The sequence below is a fragment of the Chelonia mydas genome, chromosome 8 (genome assembly GCF_015237465.2).
Source record: "Chelonia mydas isolate rCheMyd1 chromosome 8, rCheMyd1.pri.v2, whole genome shotgun sequence".
NCBI lineage: Eukaryota > Metazoa > Chordata > Testudines > Cheloniidae > Chelonia > Chelonia mydas.
This window is the reverse complement of record NC_057854.1, coordinates 18,071,583-18,093,350: the sequence shown is the minus strand read 5'-3', so window position 1 is coordinate 18,093,350 and position 21,768 is coordinate 18,071,583. Positions and strand designations below refer to the sequence as shown.

Here is a 21,768-nt window from a genome sequence, read left to right as displayed (position 1 = left end):
AATCCACTTTGTGTCTAAATTAATGAAGGATTTATGTGCAATGCTCCATATACGGACCCTAAGGATGTCAGTCTATCATCCGCAGACCGATGGCCTCGAACGTTTTAATAGAACATTAAAGAACATGATAGAAAGGTGATGAGCTGGGACAGGAAGAACTGGGATGCCCTGCTGCCACACCTAATGTTTACTATAAGGGAGGTTTCTCAGACTTCAAATGGGTTTTCCCCATTTGAGCTGTTATATGGTCACCTCCCCCGTGGCATGCTGGACAATGCCAAAGAGGGTTGGGAAGAACAGCCAAACCCAGAGAGAATCATCATTGAGCATGTGTTGCAGATGAAAGACTGGATAGCCCAAGTGCCCCCATAGTGCGGGAACGCATGGAGACGGCACAAGGGGCCCAACGGATATACTACAATAGCCAAGTGATGATCTGAAAATTCCAGGTGGGAGATCGGATAATGGCGCTCATACCCACAGCGGACAGCAAGCTCCTGGCCAGGTGGCAGGGGCCATACGAGATAATAGAAGCCATTGGAGAAGTCAATTACAAGGTCCAACAGCCTGGTCGCCAGAAGCTGGAACAGATCTATCACAAACTTGTTGAAACCTTGGCAAGACAGAGAAGCTCATGTCGTCATTCTAGGGTCAACTGGAACCAAAAGCAACCAGCCCAGCCAACTGGAAATATCCCCGGAACTGACCCCTGACCAACGAACTGAAGTGATCAACATGATCAAATGCAACCATGACATATTCTTGGAAAAGCCAGGCAGGACTACTGAGGTTCACCATCACATCCTCACAGAACCTGGAATGAAGGTGAATGACAAGCCATACCGGATCCCAGAGGCAAAGAGAGAAAAGATCAAGACAGAAGTCAGGAAAATGCTGAAGTTAGGAGTCACTGAAGAGTCTCATAGCGAATGGTCAAGTCCAGTTGTCCTAGTACCTAAGCCTGATGGCAGTATGAGGTTCTACAATGACTTCCGGAAACTGAATGAAGTGTCCCAATTTGATGCGTATCCTATACCCAGATAGATGAGCTAATTGACCGATTGGGAAAAGCACGATTTTTGTCCACCCTTGACCTGACCAAGGGTTATTGGCAAATCCCCCTGGCCAAGGCCGACAAAGAGAAGACTGCCTTTTCAACACCAGAAGGACTGTATCAGTACACAGTCCTCCCTTTTGGTTTACATGGGGCTCCTGCAAGTTTCCAACGACTTATGGACAACCTGTTGCATCCACATGGCAACTATGGGGCTGCCTATCTTGATGACCTCCTTATACATAGCCCAGACTGGAAGACGCACTAGGAGAAGGTGGAAGCAGTCCTGGACAGCCTGAGGAAGGCAGGCTGACTGAAAATCCCTCCAAATGCGTGACTGGGCTAGCAGAAGCCAAGTACCTCGCGTATATGGGGCGGGGGGGCATAGTGAAGCCCAACTCAACAAGTTAGAGGCTATACAGAATTGGCTCTGACCAGTCCAGAAGAAACAGGTCAGAGCATTCCTGGGACTAGTTCAATACTATAGGGGGTTCATCCCCCACTTTGCCACCAGGGCATGCCCATTAACAGACCTAACAAAAGCCTGTGGCCCAGACATAGTAAGATGGACCAGCGCGGCCGAGGAGGCTTTTGCAGATCTGCAGACCGCCCTCTGCACCATCCCAGTACTGGTAGCTCCAGACTGGGAGAAAGAGTTTCTTGCAAACTGATGCCTCTGAGGTTGGGTTGGGACTGATTCTTTCACAAATGGTTGGAGAAGACCACCACCCAGTCCTGTTCCTTGGTAGGAAACTCCTGCCCAGGAAAGATAAATATGCTGAAGTAGAGAAGGAATGCCTGGCGGTAAAGTGGGCCATAAAAAACCTTTGCTATTACCTACTCAGACGGAGGTTTACCCTCATCACGGACCATGCCCCTCTGAAGTGGATTCACCAAAACAAAGAAAGAAACACAAGAGTAAAAAGTTTCAGAGTGGTAGCTATGTTAGTCTGTATCAGCAAAAAGAATGAGGAGTACTTGTGGCATCTTAGAGACTAACAAATTTATTTGAACAAGGTGATTCCTATTGCTACAACCCTTCCACTTCAGAGTACAACATAGGTCCGGAATCAAGCATGGCAACACAGATGGCTTGTCGAGGGTGCACTGTTTGCCGACGCAAGTAGCCCAACCCTGTAGTGTTGAGTGGAGTAGGGGGCATATGTGATAAACTCAGAACAGACAGCTGCAAGGGGGGGTAGAAAACAGTCCAAGAAGGTTAAAATGCCCTCCTCCCTAATAACTGAGGAGGGATAACTACAGGTCAATCAGGTTCAGCTGAGAAGGGGCTACCAGTGAATCAATTTGGATCAGCTGAGAGGGAGTTACCTGAGGTCAATTAGGATCAGCTGATTCCCACTAAGGGCTGCCTGAGACCTTCTTAAACCCTCCCCTGTTGGGAGAAGAGGGGAGGATGAGAGAGAGAAGGAGTCAAGCTGCCAGGAGGCTGGGAGCAGCAGGACAGCAAGCCTCACCAGGAGGGGAGGCTGCATTCCCTCTCATAACAGAAGAAAAACAAGCCCAAAAGACTGACTGAGAGAAGGAACGGACTGCCCCTGTGCATCTTAGGACTGTTTTACCCAAGCCTGTCTCACCAAGGCTAAAAACAGCTGAGGCTAGTGAGACCAAGAAGGTACCTTGCTACACTTGCTTCTTTCCAAATAAAGAACAGAAATATTTATTGAACAACTCTGCCTTTCCTGCATCATTAACAATTTTACCATCTCCATCTGGTAATGGGCCTATACCATTGCTAGAGTTTCTTTTGTGCCTAGTATGTTTAAAAAACCCTCCTTCTTAATATCTGCTTCTTAGTTTTCAATTGGTCTTCTCAAATGTACCAATGTTTTGATTATTATGCTACAGAATTTAGTTTCTATTTAAATCAAGGCCCAGATTCAGGAAAGCCCTTAAGCCACATGCTTAACATTGGCTTCAATGGAATTTAAATATACTTAAACAATTGCCTCAATTGGGATGTTTCCCTGACTCATCTCTCTATTTTTTTTCTTTTTAATTAAAAAAAAATCACTAAATGTCATGAGAAAAGAATACTGTTTTCAAATCACCCCCAATAATCTAAGAACTCAAATTAGTAACCATAATCTCTTATCAATATGTCTGCATCCACATATGTACATAGAAAGATGATTTTATTTAGTTGCAAGGTCTTTTACCTCCTTTATCAGCAATTTTATAGGTTCTTCTTTGGGTTCCTCTTCTTCTGTCTCCATTGGCAAAGGCTCCTCTGTAGGTTCTTTAATGGGCTCTTTAATCTTCTCTTCTACTTTTTCTATCAGAAAAGGATTTTTTTTTTTTTAAAAAAAAAAAAGTTTGCCTACGGTAACCTACAATTCTTACTGAACTCATCAGATTCAATTTATCAATGTGGTTTTTCAAGTTGAACTATTTTTTATTTTATTTTTTGCCATTCTCTCTTCATCAGACTTTAAATTAAATGTCATCCTCAAAGGGCCAGATTCTCTCCTGTGCCAGGATCTACTCACCATGGGGGAAAGGCAGTTAGGGCTCCTGATCTCAAGGTATCCCAGCCCCAATGTAAGTTAGTCTTTCCTAACTTATGGCCGTTGGTGTGTGTGAACTGCTGTAGTGGACCCTACTCTCCCCATTTCTCCCCGCCCCTCTCCCCCATGCCCTCCGTCCCCCAGGCAGAAGTTCTGCTGGGAGAACTATCAACTTGGCAGCTGAAGCCAAATTCTGGTTGCTCTCTGTTTTTTAGATGTTGTGAAGGAACTGGAATGGGGCAGAGAATCTGACCCAAAAAACAGGCATCCTGGCCATTCACTGTAGAAAAAAATTTAAATGGAATCCCTCTTACTAACATCTTGCTACCCATATAAGTGTCCTAACAGGACTCAAGTGACACAGTCAACTTTAATTTTTGAAATTGGCTCATTTTTAAAAATTAAAGTTTCTGACAGAATACTCTGTAAGGAGTATGGCCTGATTTGAGTGGTTTTTTTTTTTATTTTAAATTCTGGACTTTTCAGCAAACAGGAACCTCACAGACAATACAGGGGAAACTGACAAAATACAAAGTAACGCCAAATGCACAAAGTAAACAACCTGAAAGAGAATATTTGCCGCCCCCCCCCCCGCCAACTTTTATAGCAACTGTAAGTGTTGCATGTAAATACAGTAGCAAGAGATGTGATTTTCAGTCTGTGTCCCTGTGACAAGAGCTCCAAATTCAGTCCAGTTTCCTGAAGTGCTCATGCACATTCCTTGTTTAGCAGGATAAATTATAACTCAGATTCTACATATTTCTTATAGCAGGTTCCATGCAACGATTTCACAATTGTAATTAAAACTGCCCTTTAGCAGTCTGTCTGTTCCTATACTTAGTCCCAATGCCAGCAGGAAATGTTAGAAGTCAAAAATCCGAAAAGGAGGTTACATCAATAGAAACAAGTCACTTGGGAAGAATAGTCAGTTAGGGATGTTAACCATCAAATATTATAATAAAGTGATGGCTTGAAATTGCACTAAATTTTAATAAAAGAATAGTGTGTGATAGGAAGAGGTATTTCTCTAACTCCAACACAGAGACTACTTCTCCACCTAAAATCCAATCAATGAATATTGGGGAGGGGGAAGAGGGAAGTTATCGAATGCTCTGACTTGCACTGCTGGCTGCTCTAGTGGGTCTTATATGATGCAGAAGGGTTGCTATTAGCAGCACACCATCCTGGCATAGACTTCCTTTGCAGAATGTTGCCTTTTTAGCAAACTGCTTGTTGTTTATATACTGTTACGGCGCCCTTATTTTCTGGATTAGTTTTCTGTTCGTTTTTGATACTATGTCTGGTGACAATAGGTCTCAGAAAGGAGTCCCCTGCAAGATCAGCTGCTATCACTTTCCCTTCCATGACATTAAAATTTGGTTAGGGAGACCATGGGTTTGGGAAGGGAGATGACAAGTCTGCAACTTTTTTGGATGCATTAGGAGCTACAAAATATACTAGGGTGAGCTAGATACTCTTGCTCCAAAAAAACTGCAGTTTGTTGAACTTCTCTAGAATAAACTACATATTTATCAAGATTCAAGAGATATTAAAAACTGAGAATGAAAGTCTTAAAATGTACTTTGGAACTTTAAAGAACAGTACAGAAGAGGATGAAATACTAGAGAGCAATTTTAAGCAGACACATTTGGATACTGCACATTCTGCATGGGTTCCAGAACCACTACAAAATGTTTTATACATTAAATTTGTACGGAATACTCAAGTGAATGATGCAGTCTAGTTTCTGGAATGGACATCTTGCCTAAAAAAGACTGTACAATGCAACTGCAGAGAGACAGCCTTCTGAGCATTCTTCTGCACCTATTTCTTTTCTTTAAAATATATTTTATATATTATGAGGATCTAGAAAACGCTTCTTTATTCAGGGAACTTAATTCAGATGTTCTCTGTCTTATGGCCCTCTCAATTCAGGAGAAGTAAGCTGAATTAGTGAAAACTGAGTTGTCAATTAGATCATGGGCAGCAGTCTTAACTAGCATGGTTTAGAGTTATTTTAAGCGGGGGGGGGGGGGGGGGGGGGGGGGGAGGGTGTGTGTTTATATATCTAATGTTCCATGGTTTAGCAGCAATGAACACTTATTAACATAGTAGAAGACAAATATGCTTTAACTCAGAGATACACCCAACCCAAAGTTACCACTAGAAACACATTTTGGAAATCATAATTAAGGGAGAAGAGGATTAAAGTAATTCTCATTCACATTTTGCAACAATGTTTATAGTAAGTCGTAAAAGTGATCATACCTAGTTGTGGCTGGACTCTAAAATCGAATGCTGTACCTTTCTCTTTCAGTTCTTGGGGTCTTTCCCATGTTGATTCCAAAGTCCTATTGTTATAATAGTAAGTCTTCCCATCTGCTGTTTTGTACTCTGTCCATTCAGAGACTGCTGTTGCTCCAGCCAAAGTAGCAGGTGAAGCGGCAATAGCAACCTGAGGATGGATCATAGGTACAATAGGAGGGGCCATTCCTGGCAAGACACCTACATAAAGGAGCAATAAAAAACAAAACAAAAGAGCGAGTGACAATGAAGTATCATTTTGACACACACAAGCACCAAAATATTGTTTTATGATAATCAACTAAGCATATAGTTTAATGTAAACTACTACAAAATAAGTCTGTTTTTTCAAAAATTGGAAGCTGATGTTACTAACTGTACTACCATGTTTCTAAATCACAAGTGTCCATATTCAACTGGGCAAAGTACAATTATTTAAAATGCAGGGATCTAAAGAGTAATAGCATTTTAGGCATTCAATATCAGTATTTCAAGAGCAAAATCCCTGCTATTTCAGTTCAAGGTAAAGTCTGATGACATAATGCTTTTAAAAGAGTAATACTGAACTATGCTGTGATGGTTTTGTGGAGTACTTGAGACAGACTACCAAACCCATTTTGCTCATGTCCTAAGGCAAAATGGTAAGCAAGTACCTAGAGATGAAGAGCCAGTACATAATATTACTATACCATTTGCCTGATATACCAGGTTTTTTGGAAAGTGAAATCAAATTTGTTTTCAAGTAAGAAAATAGGACCAACACAATATGGTCATAATTTAGAGCAGTTTAATAATAAAGTACAAGTTATAATGTCTTTTACCCTGGGACAAAAAAACCAAATCAGTACATTATTGGAGAAACAAGCAACTGTTTTTTATATAAAAACACATCTGTTCCTGAAAATGGCTTATTTTTAAATAATGCACAACCTTAAAATGAAGATTTATACTAAGACACTCATACACCACATACATACTAACATGCAAGCAGTCATGTCACTGTACAAATGGAAGTAGAAAAAATAAATATCCCCACACACAAGAAATAAAACTAAGTAGTATAGGCACGAGGAGGTTCACATTTATCTCAGAAATCAATGATTAAAATAATGTGCATTTGTGTAGCTTTTTTGTACTAAATAGACTAACACTAACAACTCATTAGGAAAGTTATTTGCTGGCCAATATGTTTTCATTTAGACCTTTTCTGAAAATAAAAATATATAGATCCATTCACTGGGGGAAAGCAAATAAATAAATAAAAGATAAACAGTAACATTCACTACCATGCCAACTTACAGACAAAATGAACTAAGATGGTTTTAAAAATTACCGGTCTTGGTGGTAGCGACTGTCTTTACATACGGGCAGCTGACTATTTGCATCATTGCTACACCTGTAAAATGGATAAGCAAGCATGTTGGAAAGCTGCCATTGTATGTCGGCTTTTACTGGAAGTCTGAATAATACAAATTTTCCTGCTACAATTTAGAATGCCATTTTCCAATAGAAAAGACACATCCCAGGCAGGAATATGTAAATTCTTTTTTGTTTCAACAGATTATGAAAAGTGGTGCCAGATCAACTATAAAACTAGCTCTAAATTACAGCAACAATTACTGTTTTACGTTGAACCACAGTTTTAACATACATTAGGACTTTATAAAAACATTTGAGCGAGGATTCAGGGGTTTAAATTCAGTGTGGGGTAGAGTCTCACCCCTCTGTATGGGACAATGTTGCAGGAGATTGTGCTGAGGGTAGTTTTGCTCATAGCATTTGCCCAGAAGAGGCCAATTAGAAGCAGCTGCAGAAACTCTTGCAGTCCCTGTCAGTTTCATTCTGCTCCTGCTCCTGCTCCAGCTGGAAAGAAGGCATGAGCAACAGTGGAGGTACAATTTTAATAATTAAGACAAAGGTGGGAGTGGTAGTGGCAGCGAAAGCACAATTTCAACCAGAAAGGAAAGAGGAGGCGATGGCAATTAGGAAAAGGCATTGAAGCTGAAAGAGAAGAGGCAAAAAGAAAATTGTGAAGGGGTGAAGAAATATACACAAACAAAGAAACTGTACTCGTGGGTCAGTGGTAGGAAGTATTAGCTCTGTCACAGTCTGTGGAGCAGCATGGGGTAGGAATGCAGGGTAGGCAGAACATTTAGCCTTTGGGAGACGTAGTACCATGAACTGCTTTTAGCTCACTGAAGAAATGACACTGAAAGGTATGGAAGCTGTGGCATCTAATCCCCTTCAGTGAGATGAAAAATCACTAAGAGAGGTGAGAGAATAAAAGGGAGGAAAAAAAGATTCCAGAAGACAGTTCATTTTAGGGGGAAGGGGTCATGACTGTATAGTATTTCTGAGTATCGATCCAGTACTTTCAGACTGGTAACTGAAAAACTCAGAAATATACCCCCAGACCCTAAAATGCTTCAATTCCCACCATATGAAAGTAGTAAGAGGTGAGAATTCCCACAACACAAAGTGAAATTAAACCCCTGTGTTTATAACCAAAATAAATGTTAATTTTCTTTATAAAAAATCTAATATAGAAAATACACTTCCAATTTATATAAAAAAACTTTTAGAAAAGACAAAATTTCAGTGCTCTTTAGTTTTGAGCTCTTTTATTAAAATTTCTAATAGCATTTATGTAGTATGTATGAATTAGGATACCGAAGCATTGAATCAAATGGTACTGAATGAAGTTTGTCTAGTTTTGTTTTGTTTTGGTTTTTTTTATGCTACAGCCTTTGAATGTATGTAAAGATTTGTTTTGTTAAGGAAGTTACAGTATGTCCTAAAACTAAATCAGGATAAATAATGTCATCAGTCTGATCACTGAAATTGGTTCTACTGAAGAGCAGACTTCTTAGCAACTACAGGGGGGAAAAAAGCGGTTTCCTCTGACAAATTTCACATTTTTAAATGTATAGCTAGCTTTTCACATATGAATTAAGAGTAAGCAGACCAACTTTAAAATTTAGTATCATAAGATATTAACACAACGGAAGAGTTAATTTAGTGTCATTTCACAATATGCTGCAGAACTTTAAATGTCAAGATCACTTGTCAATTGCACTGCTCAGCTCTTTTTTCTTCATATGAAGTGATCTCTCTGGATGGCTTCATGCTCATCACTGCCTAACACAAAAGAGCTACAAACTTATGCTCAATACGTCTTTTTAAATTCTGCTAATATTTTAACAGGATCTTTTTAGCTTGTTTCTTAAAAATTCATCTCTTCAGGCATTTTGTAGTTATGGTGGGAATATTCCAAGGCTTTCTAGGAACATCACAAAAAAGCACAACCAAGTTAAATCAATTTTATCTGAATTAAAAAACAAAAACAAAACATAGTTTTGTTCCGTAATCAAAGAGAATGTGTATTTAGAACAATCAAAGAAAACATATTCAAAACTGCATGGAGTCCTCCCAGTTCAATCCAATGTGTTATTTCCCAGTGAAAAGGGAAAATGGGTCAGGTATAAGTCTTCCAGAACTTCAGAAACTATATTCATGTTCTGAGAGAATTTGAAGAAAATGTTTCATCAAATAACCAAGGTTTTTTGTTTGCTTTTCACACTTCTCTCTTCTTTTCCAGTGTAGTGTTCAGTGTGGGAGTTTCTGCACTGGAAACTTACAAAAAATACAAGTGTCCTTTGTTCATGGGCAGTTTATTGGATATTGAAATTGTTTCCTTATTGTACTGATCATTCAAATTTTGCCTGCCAGTTTACACTTACGAATAGCTGAATATGCATCTTACATGAAGAATATTGGATCCTTCATCTTACACTGATCATTTGCTGGCAGAGGCAGGAACTGAAGTTAAGAGTAGTCAAACTTTCTTCATCCTGACTTAAGATGCCTATTTTAAAACTTAATAATTAGTTATTCTTTTCCCTTAACTCCCCAAAATATGTAAGAATCTACTCCTGATGGCATTCTGCACCAAAAAATTTAAAATTCTGTGCCAAAAAAATAAAAATTCTGCACACAATTTTAAAATTCTGCAAATTTTATTTGTCAAATAAATGTGAAGGCTCCAGCATGGCACTGGGGAACACAGGCCACTGGTTGCACAGAGGTGGGAAATCACTGTACAGCTACCCCCCAGGACAAAGACTCAGTGGTGAGGCTGCACCTAACCCCGACAGAGCGCAAGGACCGGGCCTATTCCAGAAACACCCCAGGGCCCTGCTCCTCCATTCCAGATGTACCAGGTGTGGGAAGGCAGGCTCAGCAAGGCAGGATCCAAGTGTGGAGGGGCTTAGTGTGGGAGGATCCAGGTGTGGGTTGAGGGGGGGGGTCCAGATGCTGGGGGAGTGGGGCTCAGTGGGGTGGGGATCCAGGTACACCTGGTTGGGGCTCGGTGGGGTGAGGATTCAGGTGCGGGTGGCTTGTTGGGATGGTCCAGCTGCAGGAGAGTGGGGTTCATCAAGGGGGGTTTGGAGTTCAGGGGTGAGGCTGAGCAGGAGGGTCTGGGTATGAGGCGGTCTGGATACATGGAGGTTGGGCGGATGGGAGAGCAGCTCCCTGTACAGGGATCCCTCCCCCTACAGCTGAGGAGTGATGGGTGAAGGAGCTGGGGGAGGGGGGGGGGTTGCAGAGATTCCTGCAGCTGGGAGAGAAATCTGGCTGTGGGTCTGACCCGGCCCCAGATGCCGTGCAGGGAAAGAGGAAGTCCCGTCCTCCCCGACACAGCTGGGACAAGCAGGAGCCACCAGCCGGTCTTCCCCAGTCCTGCCCCCTGCCTCAGTGATTTCTCTCTGCCAGCTGCCCTGGACACCCAAAACATACTGCTGGAGAGGGCCCCATGACTGCTGTTGTGGCTTCCCTTTGCTTCCCCGTCAGAAAGTCAGTTTTCTGCAGGGAAGCAAAGAAATCTGCGGGGGACATAAATTCTGCACATGTGCAGTTGCGTAAAGAATCAGACCTCTAAATTACTTACCTAACATTCAATATCAGAGTACTGTCCTCAACCTGGTATAATTTTGTCTTGTTTAAGCTGATGACTTCCCTATAATTTCCTTTTTAAAGCAATATTGTGCTGTTGTATCACTCCTATAAAGTTGATTTTTTTTCTAATCATGACTCTGGAAAAGATAAGTCGATTGTGGTGGATGATCAGTTGAACATTAGCTCCCAGTGTAAGGCTGTGGCCAAAAGTGCTAATGTGATCCTGGGATGCATAAACAGGGGAATCTTGAGTAGGAGTAGAGAGGTTATTTTACCTCTTCATCTGGCACTGAGTGACTGTTGCTGGAATACTGTGAACAGTTCTAGTGCCCACAAGTCAAGAATGTTGATAAATTGGAAAGGGTTCAGAGAAGAGCTATGAGAATGATTAAAGGATTAGAAAACATGCCCTGCAGCAATAGACTCAAGGAGCTCAATCTATGCTTAACAAAGAGAAAATTAAGGAGTAACTTAATTACAGTCTATACATATGTACACGGGGAACAAATATTAAATAATGGGCTCCTCAATCGGATAGATAAGTATAACACAATCCAATGGTTGGAAGTTGAAGATAGAGAAATTCAGACTGGAAATTAAGGTGTAATTTTTTAACCGTGTCAGTAATTAACCATGGCAACAATTTGCCATGGGTTGTGGATTCTCCAACCTGGCCAATTCTGAAGTCACGATTGGATGTTTTTCTAGAAGATATATTCTTGGAATTATTTTGGGAAAGTTCTATGGTATGTGTTATAGAGGAGTCAGACTCACTAGATCACAATGGTCCCTTCTGGACTTAGAATCTATGAACATGGACTAAGCTTCAACATGAGCCCTTGCAGCTCAAGTCTTTTTGTTCCTTTTCCAACAACTATTCCTGGTGGCTGCAAGAGATCAGGCTTGGGAATACTTGAGATCAGTGTTGAATTGTAATACTTTCTGCTCTTGAATATGTATGCAGAATAGTTGTAGCCGCGATGGTCCCTGGATATTAGAGAGACTCTAGAATATGTAATTCACTTTTAGTCCCCTCTAGTTTTATTCCATTTGTGCATAAGATTAAAGCTCTAAATCCAAGTAACAAAGTGACTGCAATGATTACATACCAACCATGAATTCTGCTATATGAAAAAAAGTAGTGCTAGGGCATACTGGCAATAAACTATTTTTACAGTTGATTAACAGTCTCAGAGTCACTTAAAGAATTAATCCAGCTCTTCATTACTTTGTATGGGACTGGAGTATAGACACGATCCCTTTAAAAAAATCCATTTATAAAATGCACTTTTCAGTGCATTCTAATTTATTTGTATTATCAAAACAAGGATTTTACATGTTTAAATAACTTTCTAATAATTGTATCAGAAAATTAAATATTTAAAATGTGTTTCAAGTGACTATTACTTAAAGTCTGTCCACTAAACCTGAATTATTTCAGAAAATGTTCTAAATGGAGAGGATTTAGGCAATTAAATACACAGTAGACACATGAGTGCAAACAAATTGACAACATGGACACATAGTTGATAAGACAACTATAGTGTACCAATTTACCTGGAAGTGGAATAGGCATGCCAGGAAGGGGAACACGAAATGGAGGTACCATTACGGGTGGAAAAGCAGGAATTGTTGCTGTTGGCTGAGGTACTGCATGAGGAACTGCAGGAGGCAACGTCTGTGGGACTTGCTGGGGTACAGTCTGCACAGGTGTAGCAGAAGGAGCGGAGGTTGAAACACTAACTGAAGATGTAGCAACTGAAACACCTGAACTTGTGGTCTGGTCTTGTGTTGTTGGTGCTGATAAAAAGAAAGAAGGAAAAAAAAAAACTTGTAGTTTTCTTAAATTGTACAACATGTGAACTGTAAATATATGAGCACTCACAAATATTTCCCTACACATACCATCCAGTATTTCATCCCTTACTGAAGCACATATAAGAAAAGGATGCTCGCTGGAAATAAAAATCCCTCCCTCCACCCTGTGACATTATATCATTCCCCCCCCCCCCCCCCCAAATCAATCAATTTATATTTCTTATTTCCCTTACCCCCTTGTTTGTATAATATAACTAACAAATCTCTAGAGCAGTGGCAAAAGTTTCTTTGCTTTGGTTACCAGAGAACTAGTCTAACTTGTTTGGGTGAAAAGTGAAATATGAACCTCTGTTCAGATTGAGACAACTAGGAGTAGAAAGTTGTACAAAACCTTGAATGAAGGAACAAATGCACAAAGAATATTGTTGTTTAAACAATATAATGGCAGCAGTTTTGCATGTGCATGTACATGACAACAGTGTGGTATTCTTAGATTGTGGCCATGCAACTATGATTCAAGCATGTATAACCAAAGAAAAGTTTAGGAAAATGCTTTGTCATGGAATGGAAGAATTCTAGTGGCCTTCAGTGCCTCCTAGTGGGTAAATGAATATTAAACATTCACTTCAACATTTCTTGCAGGATGATTCGAGTTAGCCTTCGACAGGATGCTAATGTTGCATATCAATGTGTGGGGTAAAAGAAGGAAAAGTGGCAGCCAATGCGTTTCAAGAATTAAACTTATACTAGGCATCATTTTGATTTATTTTACCCTGGAAAGCAATGTTATAAATTTACAAGACGATACAGTGTAATGATGGAGAAATATCACTTTTCTTGTACTAAGTGATTATGTTGTAGATATTAAATTTGTCATAAAAGCTGAAAAACATATTGCAAGGAAATTATTTTCTCCTGTATTTAATAAAGTGATTAACTCACTTTTTTAATGATATAAAGATACTTAATATTTAGTATATATATATTAAACACTATCTGCAGTTCTCAAAGGGTAAGAGAGTTATTCTTGTTTTAAAGATAGGGAAACTGAGGCATACAGAGATTAAATGATTTGCTCAAGGTCACACAATAAACCAAGGGCACAGTCAGAATTAGAACCCAGCTCTTCTGACCCCCAATACTTTACAGACTGATTCTGAATGCTGAGAAAATTGATCTTTTAAAACACAAGCTTTAGCACCTGGCCACAGGCATCAACATTAACAGAACTTCCTTAAGAAAAAAGGCAAAATTCATTAGTGCTTGGTGTCAGAAAATTACATTTTTGGCAGCCAACAGTCAAGTCAACTTCTACAATACTCTATTAAGTTACATAAAAAGGGCCTCACTATAAACATATGCCTCAAAAGCAGAGAAAACTACAGTGAGTAAACTATGGATCTCAAAGATCTGATATGGAATGGAATCTAAACATCTGTGATTCTTGTCCATTGTTACATATTTAACAAATGTCTACACAGGCTATAAAATAACGCCCTACACACTACACTTAAATATATCAAGAGAATAAGCTAGGTAGTTACTTTCTAGCTTTGCAGGTCTAGTGAAATAATGACATATGAGTCAACTGTAAGATTATTTGCTATGGCTACAATCTAAATATATACATTCCACAAGGTCAATCCCCTATTCCCTGGGGCTGCTGTGACCTGAAAACATTGTAGTGGCTCAGTCCATGTGAAGAGCAATAGTTTTCAAACTACATGGATCATTCATCAATAAAGCTCAGAACCTCTCCTGGTTTGTGTTGTTACTCAAACACAAAGTAACTGAAGCACTGGGATGCTCTGCAGAATGAAAAAGGAGAAGTTCTGCTCTACAACAATCAACCCTGCTTGTTCCACAGGCAGCACTGACATGTCCACCTCCTCAACCAGAAGGGCAGGTTGGATCCTGGAGACAGGTAAGATAGGAAACCTTGGTGGAACAACCCCTTCCTCCTTTTCTTAACAGAGCATTTCCAAGTTTTGTTGGAAGTATATCAATAACTATTAAGCATCTATTTGGTTATTTGAGAACATATGGGTAGCAGTAGCAGAAAAAACAAATACCTGGCAAAGAGGAGCCACATGTCACATTAAGTCTTTACTACAGTATTTCCTCCAAGGTAGCATTTGTTTCCCACTCTCACAAAGCCTAAGAAACCCACAGTAACTCACTGGAAATGGTCTGTGAAATTGAAGTGGCTGTGGTTGTAGTAGAGGTCATGGAGGACTGGGTACTTGACGAGGTTGATGGAGACACTGAAGATGCAGGACTGCTGGTTGTTGGTGTGGAGGCACCTTGGGCCTGCGCTTGAGCCTGGGCCTGCGCTTGCGCCTGGGCCTGCGCTTGAGCAGCCAGCATCGGTGTCAGTTCTGATTGCTGAATAACCTTTACCCCATCTGGCTTGGTCCATGCAGACTCACGCGTTCGTGCATTATAGAAATAGACCTACAGAGTAGAAAAGTCATTGTCAAACAACAGTATGTTTTCACAATGAATGGCCTAGTCCCCCATCCTCAAATTAGGAGGGAAAAAGTTAATATCTATACGAATATGTATTAATAAAAGGAAATTGTTCTGTTTTGCCTATCTATTTAGCATGACAAAAACAAAGACTCTTACTATACACAATCTGCAGCCTCAATGGCCAAGATCAACACAACACCACCACCAATGCAAACAAGATCAGATGTGGTAACATGGTAGCAGTCACTCACTATTCCGGATAGCTCCTTGCTGTATTTGGTTCCAGTCTTACCTTGCCATCTGGAGTCTTGTTTTCTACCCATATCTCTTCAGTGGGTGGCATAGTTGGAGTTCCAGGGGCAGTGACAGGTGGCATCCCTGGAGGAAACATCATACCAGGAGGCGGTGGCATGCTACCCATGGGAGGAGGCATGAATGGTGGCCTCTATGTAAAATCATATAACGGTAACAATGTCACAGGTCTGCCATATACAGTTTGCGTTCATATTCTGTATCACTTGACTGCACAGCCTCAGCAAGAAAAGACTTAGCAACAGTGTTCCATGCTGTTCTAATACAGTCCACTGAAACAACGTTACAATCTCTGGCCTGTTCTACACTTAAAATTTAGATTGACATAGCATACTCAGGGAGTATGAAAAATCCTCAGCCTTGTGGAAGAATGCTTCCATCCACCTAGCTCCGTTGCTTGCGGAAGTGGAATGCCTCCAGTGACAGAAAATCAGGGGAGCCATGGCCTCAATTAGCATTATCAAGGCAAGGGCCACACCTCATGACAAGTCAACCCATAGCACAGAGAACAGCTTTAACAAGTACTTCAAGCCTTGAGGTATTAACTAAATGCAAAGCAGCAAAGAAGTGGCCATATAAAGAGAAGAGGCCTGGGGTAGCATAAATGATTCCCCCCTCACTGAAGAGAAATAAAAAACAGATGATCCAGCAGAGGATTAGTTCAACTTAAGTAGTTATTACTAAATGTCCAAAGGTAGCAAAAAAATCTTAATTTTAAAATGCTTAATACTAATTTGATACACCCCAATATCATTCTAAATTCTTATTTCACGCATGTCCCCCATAGTACATGAACTTTTAACATAGTGATACTCAGACCTCAGTGGTTCAGGAGCCAAACTAGAGATCAACATTACCCAAAAGAGCCACAGTAGTATGAATTCATTGCTTCATTTACTATACTACTATATATTCATATTTAAACAGTAAGGCAGGGGAAATATTTACTTTATATATTATTCTCCCAGAAAAATGACTGACCAGGTATTACTATTTTTAATCAACTACAATTGGTTAACTGATAAAAGCATCCTGATTGGTTAATAATTGAATCACAGTGCTTTAATATCATGTGCTGCAAAGAGCTGCAGGAGACACATTAAAGAGCCACTCATGGCTTGAGAGCCTTAGTCTGAATATCACTGTTTTAGCATAATAGCAAAGCAACAATTCTCCTGTTAGTAAGACTGAGCATTTCTTCTGTTTAAAGGTTGACTATTTTAAGTATTCTAAAAAACATATGTATATTCTGATTCTTTTGAAATTTGCTGTGCTAGACAGTGTAAGCAGTTCAAATTTGGGGTCATTTGAGCCAGGGGCTCCCCAAAATACAGACCCCCTAAAACACAGCATTTTACAAAATCATCTGGTTCGTCCACTTTTTTGGGGCAAACCTGGGCTCAAACTAAGGCTCTGATCCATCCCAAACTGACCTTAGTCACTCAGGATTTATTTTAGCATGTGCTTCCCCTCTCCCTCCTGGCTCTTTCAGGAAGCAATACGGAAAAAGTTACTGAGGACAATGTTTGTAACTCTAGGTTGGCACAAGCATCATGGATGCATTTAAACATATATACGCAGCGAGACTAGGGGCTCTGTAAAAACAGGTCTGCTGGCAGCCTGCTATGAGAGTGAATAGGTGGCTCAAGATGACTTGCTGTCATCACTGGACCTTAGCTGCACCCAGGCACTGAGAGCTTAAGGCCTACCCTAGGCAGTTTTCAGGAAATGCATTTTGTGCTGCAGGGCTCTTTTGGACATTTCACCCTGAGGTCCAAATTTCTGGTTTAAAAGTGATATTTTAAAAATGCTATGAAATCTACATGTAAACTCCGTTTTTACTTTAAAGTAATAGCAAGAATTTAAAAATAATACAGTGAAGATGAAAGACAGTAAATGGTTAGGGTAACGTAATCATGACTCAGTCTTCACCCTTTCCTGAACAATAAAACTTAATGCGATCAATGTTCGGTGTCATCTGGTCAAGGGTTCGCAATAGACCGCTCCACTAGCATGATCAGATCATAACTTCTTCTGATTCTTATAACTTTTTTGGTGGAGAGCGAAGGGAATATGGGGGGGAGGGGGAAATGATGATCAGAGCAGAGCATGGAGGGTTGGGAGGGAGTGGGATGAGGGCTCTGCCCCTCAGGGTTGTGCTCTGGCACAGCTACTGAGGGGCCAGAACACCCCTAGATAACAACCCTTATTTGTGTAAGAGATCAAACACTATGTTTTTGAAAACCCAGTTGGATGACTTAAAGCTTTGATAAAAAACTGGGTTTCCAAAAAAAGTATTTTTTCTACAATTCTCAGCAAACAAGGGATCATCCTCTGAAGTCTTTGCTCTCTGGCATCTCAGAAGCACGGACAGAACATTATCATAAAGGGTGGGCAGCTGGGCACCTTCCCCTCCAGTGACATGCCTGGAGGAAAAAGAAGTGGAGTCATCTGTGCACAATCCTCCTCCCTCCCTTACAAATACACCTACAATTCCTTCCCATGACTCCTCCCCACCAGCCTGAGAATCCAGAACTCCCCATCTTCCCCATGCTACCTCCAGCAGTGGGAAAGGGTGCCAGGCTCACCTTCCTAAACACCAGAAAATACACAGTTAAGGTATATGCCATCACCACAACATAATCTTAATTCCATTCTCTCCGAGCAATACCGCAACACACCCATAACACACATACAAGCACTCTATCATTGGAGATGCTGCAGAACACTCAGGGAACTGCACCTACGAGCACTGTAGGACAAAGTACACCTCTTTGCTAAGACAAAACTCTGGTTTAAGCCAGGCATAGCAAACAGGAGCTACCTACACAGACTGTGCCCACTCCATAGCAACCAACCCAAATTTGCTAAATATTACAATCCCTTCACTAGACTGATGACAATCCACATGACAAGACCACTGTGCACCACTACTGACATACCTCAACAGAACCAGCGTTGAAATTAGGCCCACTTGATCCCTCAAGGTACATATGCACCTCTTTTCATATCACAGTAACTACTCTTCCAAACTGCTCCAACTAATTGATCCACCATTCAATACAACCACATCTAACACAAGGAATGCAGCTGGAGTGCATGTAGATAAATGTTGGAATTAAAAACTGTTGATCACAACACAATGGGACATTCTCCTTTTTACTCTTCATATCTTATTATAGCACCACCCTTACTAAACCATTCCAAGTGACTAAGGCCAGCTCCAAGGAGCAGTTATATTGTGGGGGTGGCATGTAACTTAACTTTAATGGTTGTCCGAGGTTTAAATTTGTGTTAGCTCTACTCTTCATTACCTTGTTTTCAAAAGATAGAGTGTAGTTAAACTTGATGATTTGGAAGGACACAAGGCACTACCAGAGAATTTTAACTCTGGACTACTGGAGTTTTTTGTCAATGAATTCATCTTAACTGCGCACATGATTCCATTATGTTTGCCTTTAGGAACCATGTGAAGGACCCTCTATTAGATATTTTTGAACAACATGCAGTGTGATAAAACTAACTGGGCTCTGATCTTTTTTTTTTTTTTTTTTTTTTTACATTTACTTTTTTCTTTTCCTGCTGTAATTGCTTCTGAATGCTGCTGACTTCTTACCACATCCATCCACATCAAAAACAGAAAACCAAACCCATACACTCTTTACCTGTAGATGTGGAGGCCCCATTGGTGGAGGAATCCCTCCCGGAGGTGGCATTGGAGGCATATTAGGATCAAATGGAGGTCGTCCAAAGGGGGGACGAGGTGGTGGAGGTGGACCTCTCATCATGCCGAAAGGTGGAGGTGGACGCATGAGAGGTGGTGGACCCCTCATGACAGCATTTGGTGGGGGTGCTGGGCCACGAAATCTCAGTGCTTGCTGCTGTGCCATTCTGTGTGTAAAGCCAAAAGAAAACTATTTGTGTTTGCTGATTAGTTGCAGGATAGATTAATTTGTGTTACAAAAAGTGAAACTAGTAAAAGCAGAAGGACATGACAAATTCTGTCAAGTTTCAATAGATAAAATTAAAAGTACAAGTACTTTAATAGGTTCTCCCCCCCCCCACAATTTAAATTCATTAGAAGTTTGAATATGATTTTTTTCACTCATGAAAATGAGTGACCTTTAGATTGAACCATCTTAGTACGGACAGGCACTGTGCAAGCTTCCCTCACACAGCTCTGCCAAAGCACTTCAAACATGACCTGAATCACCATGTCTATCTATAGTCACATCTTAGGCCTCTCGAGCAATGGCTGCCGATTGTGCCAAGGTTTTTAGCTATTCCATAATGTGAATGAGTGTCCACCAGGGACTTGGATGAGACCATCTGCATCCTTTTCACTTATGACCTAACGAAGGATTTGAACTCTGATCTGCAATGATGAAAGGCTAATATACTAAACCCAATGTGCCACCCAGCCCACTACACAGGCAGCTTAATAAGTGTATATATAGAAAAAAACGTTCACCTTTGCAACCAACAAACGCTCTTCTGATGCTCTCAGGAAAACAATTTTGCCCACCATTTAGTGCCAGTGCAATACCAATGTTGGCATGATGACTCAAAATTGAAAAAAACAAAGGTTATAAGGTGGTGAACGGCAAAACACATGCAACTCAGCACTCAGATTATACAGACTTCTACTTCTGCTGATTTAAGTTTCATAAAGCACCTAAAGTTTTAGAAACCAGGTGCTGTTTTACATAGGTTTTAAAAAAGGAAATTACAGGGGCAGCCCACTATGTGGTACACAACTGACCATTGCTACCAACCCTGAGATGCCCAAGAGCAAAACAAAATTAATGTGCTTTGAATGATGCCCCAAAGACCACCAACCTCTAACAGTGATGGAGCACCAAAGGGAGCAAATTCTAAATTTAGGGGCACTCTTTACTGAGAAGACTCTTCTGTCAGGCCTGGAAAACATGATCCTAGGAATTGACAATAACAGCATCCCAGCTAATCTTAATGGTCATGAGACAGAAACAAGGCAAATGACAGTCAGAGAGCAAGGTCCCAAACAGGACAGGATTTTATCAGCAACACCATGAATAGTACTGTTAAGACAGAACTATAGTTTTTAGAACACCTATCACCATAACACCAGGTTATGTGCTCCCAGGAGCCATTATGTTTCCCTAGCCTCTGTTTGTGAGCAGCTGGGAATGGCGACAAGGGATGAATCACTTCATGATGACCTGTTCTGTTCATTCCCTCTGAAGCACCTGGCATTGGCCATTGTCTAAAGACAGGATACTGGGCTAGATGGACCTTTGGTCTGACCCAATATGGCAGGTTCTTATGTTCCAATTAAGTAAGGCCAATAAAGCTATTTTACCACTCATGCTGGCATTAGTTCCTGCCTGTTGCACCAGGCACCAGAGAACGTTACTTTTATTTCAGGTTTCAGGTGCAACACCCCAATCAGGATGAGAGTCCCAGCCTGTTGGATGTTGTGCATGCCCGCCCCCCAAAAGACATCAATCCTACCCCAAAAAACTGAACGCTTTCGTTCTAGCTTTATAGCTTTTATGCAATTACTAACACGGGGGCAACACTACAGTTTGGGAAGCATGGAAAGAGAGCACGAGTCAGAGAAAAATCAAACATGACAGGCACGGCTGCATCTGCCCCTTGAGGCCCTGGATACCGTGCGTCACGCCAGGGAACACAGAGCTAGTGGTGTGCTTAGCCTACAGGCAGCGCCTGCCTCCCAAGGCAGCATGCTGCAGGGAGCTCACACGAGTCGCCGGGCCCGGTTCCGCGGGGAGCACAGAGGGGGAAGCAGAGAGAGCGTGGGAGGGGAGGATCCGCCGGGGGAGGGGGGAGATACAGAGAGATGGCGGGGCCCGGAGGAGGGTCTGCGGCGGTAGAGGGGGGAGGAGCTGCCGGACCCAGGGATCACGGGCAGATTGCCCAGCGGGCCATGGGGGAGAAGCGGAAGACCCTGCGAAACCACCGGGAGTGAAGGGTGGGCGCGCGGGACCACAAGGCCCTGGGGGAGGAGCCTGCAGCCGCAGGGGTCGGTGGGGGAGGCCCGACGGCCAGGCCGCAACACGGGGCGTGTGAAATCCCGCTCTTCCCTCTCCCTGAATCCTTGCCGGCCTGCGCTACCTGATCTCATTATTGTACCGCTCCGCCGCAGCCGCTGCCGCCCCCGCGTCGGCCTCGCCGCCGCCAGCCCCAGCGCCGCCACCACCTCCTCTGTCCGCCATCACCGCCTCACCAGCCCCGCCGAAGCCGCCACCTCCGCCGCCAGGCCGCGCCCCACGTCATTGGCTGACAGGACCGTCGCTCACTAGCAGTACGGGCGGGACCTAACCA

At 41.7% G+C, this 21,768-nt stretch overlaps 1 protein-coding gene across 10 annotated transcripts in view; it reads right to left on the bottom strand.

Annotated features, from left to right (window-relative positions):
• The window catches only part of TCERG1 (transcription elongation regulator 1), a 56,208-nt gene extending 34,440 nt beyond the window's left edge, over positions 1-21,768 (bottom strand). For 3 of the 10 annotated variants that reach the window (XM_037908047.2, XM_027833196.3, XM_037908052.2), the window contains exons 1-8: positions 21,559-21,768; positions 19,107-19,332; positions 15,422-15,574; positions 14,838-15,111; positions 12,397-12,639; positions 7,217-7,279; positions 5,848-6,084; positions 3,232-3,347 (exon numbers count right to left, since the gene is read on the bottom strand). In XM_037908047.2, the coding sequence (XP_037763975.1) occupies positions 3,232-3,347; positions 5,848-6,084; positions 7,217-7,279; positions 12,397-12,639; positions 14,838-15,111; positions 15,422-15,574; positions 19,107-19,332; positions 21,559-21,659 (1,413 nt within the window). In that variant the 5' untranslated portion in view covers positions 21,660-21,768. Of the gene's footprint in view, positions 1-3,231; positions 3,348-5,847; positions 6,085-7,216; positions 7,280-12,396; positions 12,640-14,837; positions 15,112-15,421; positions 15,575-19,106; positions 19,333-19,912; positions 20,005-21,558 lie in introns of all 10 variants that reach the window. The other 7 variants (XM_037908048.2, XM_007054361.4, XM_037908049.2 and 4 more) reach the window with 4 other exon arrangements.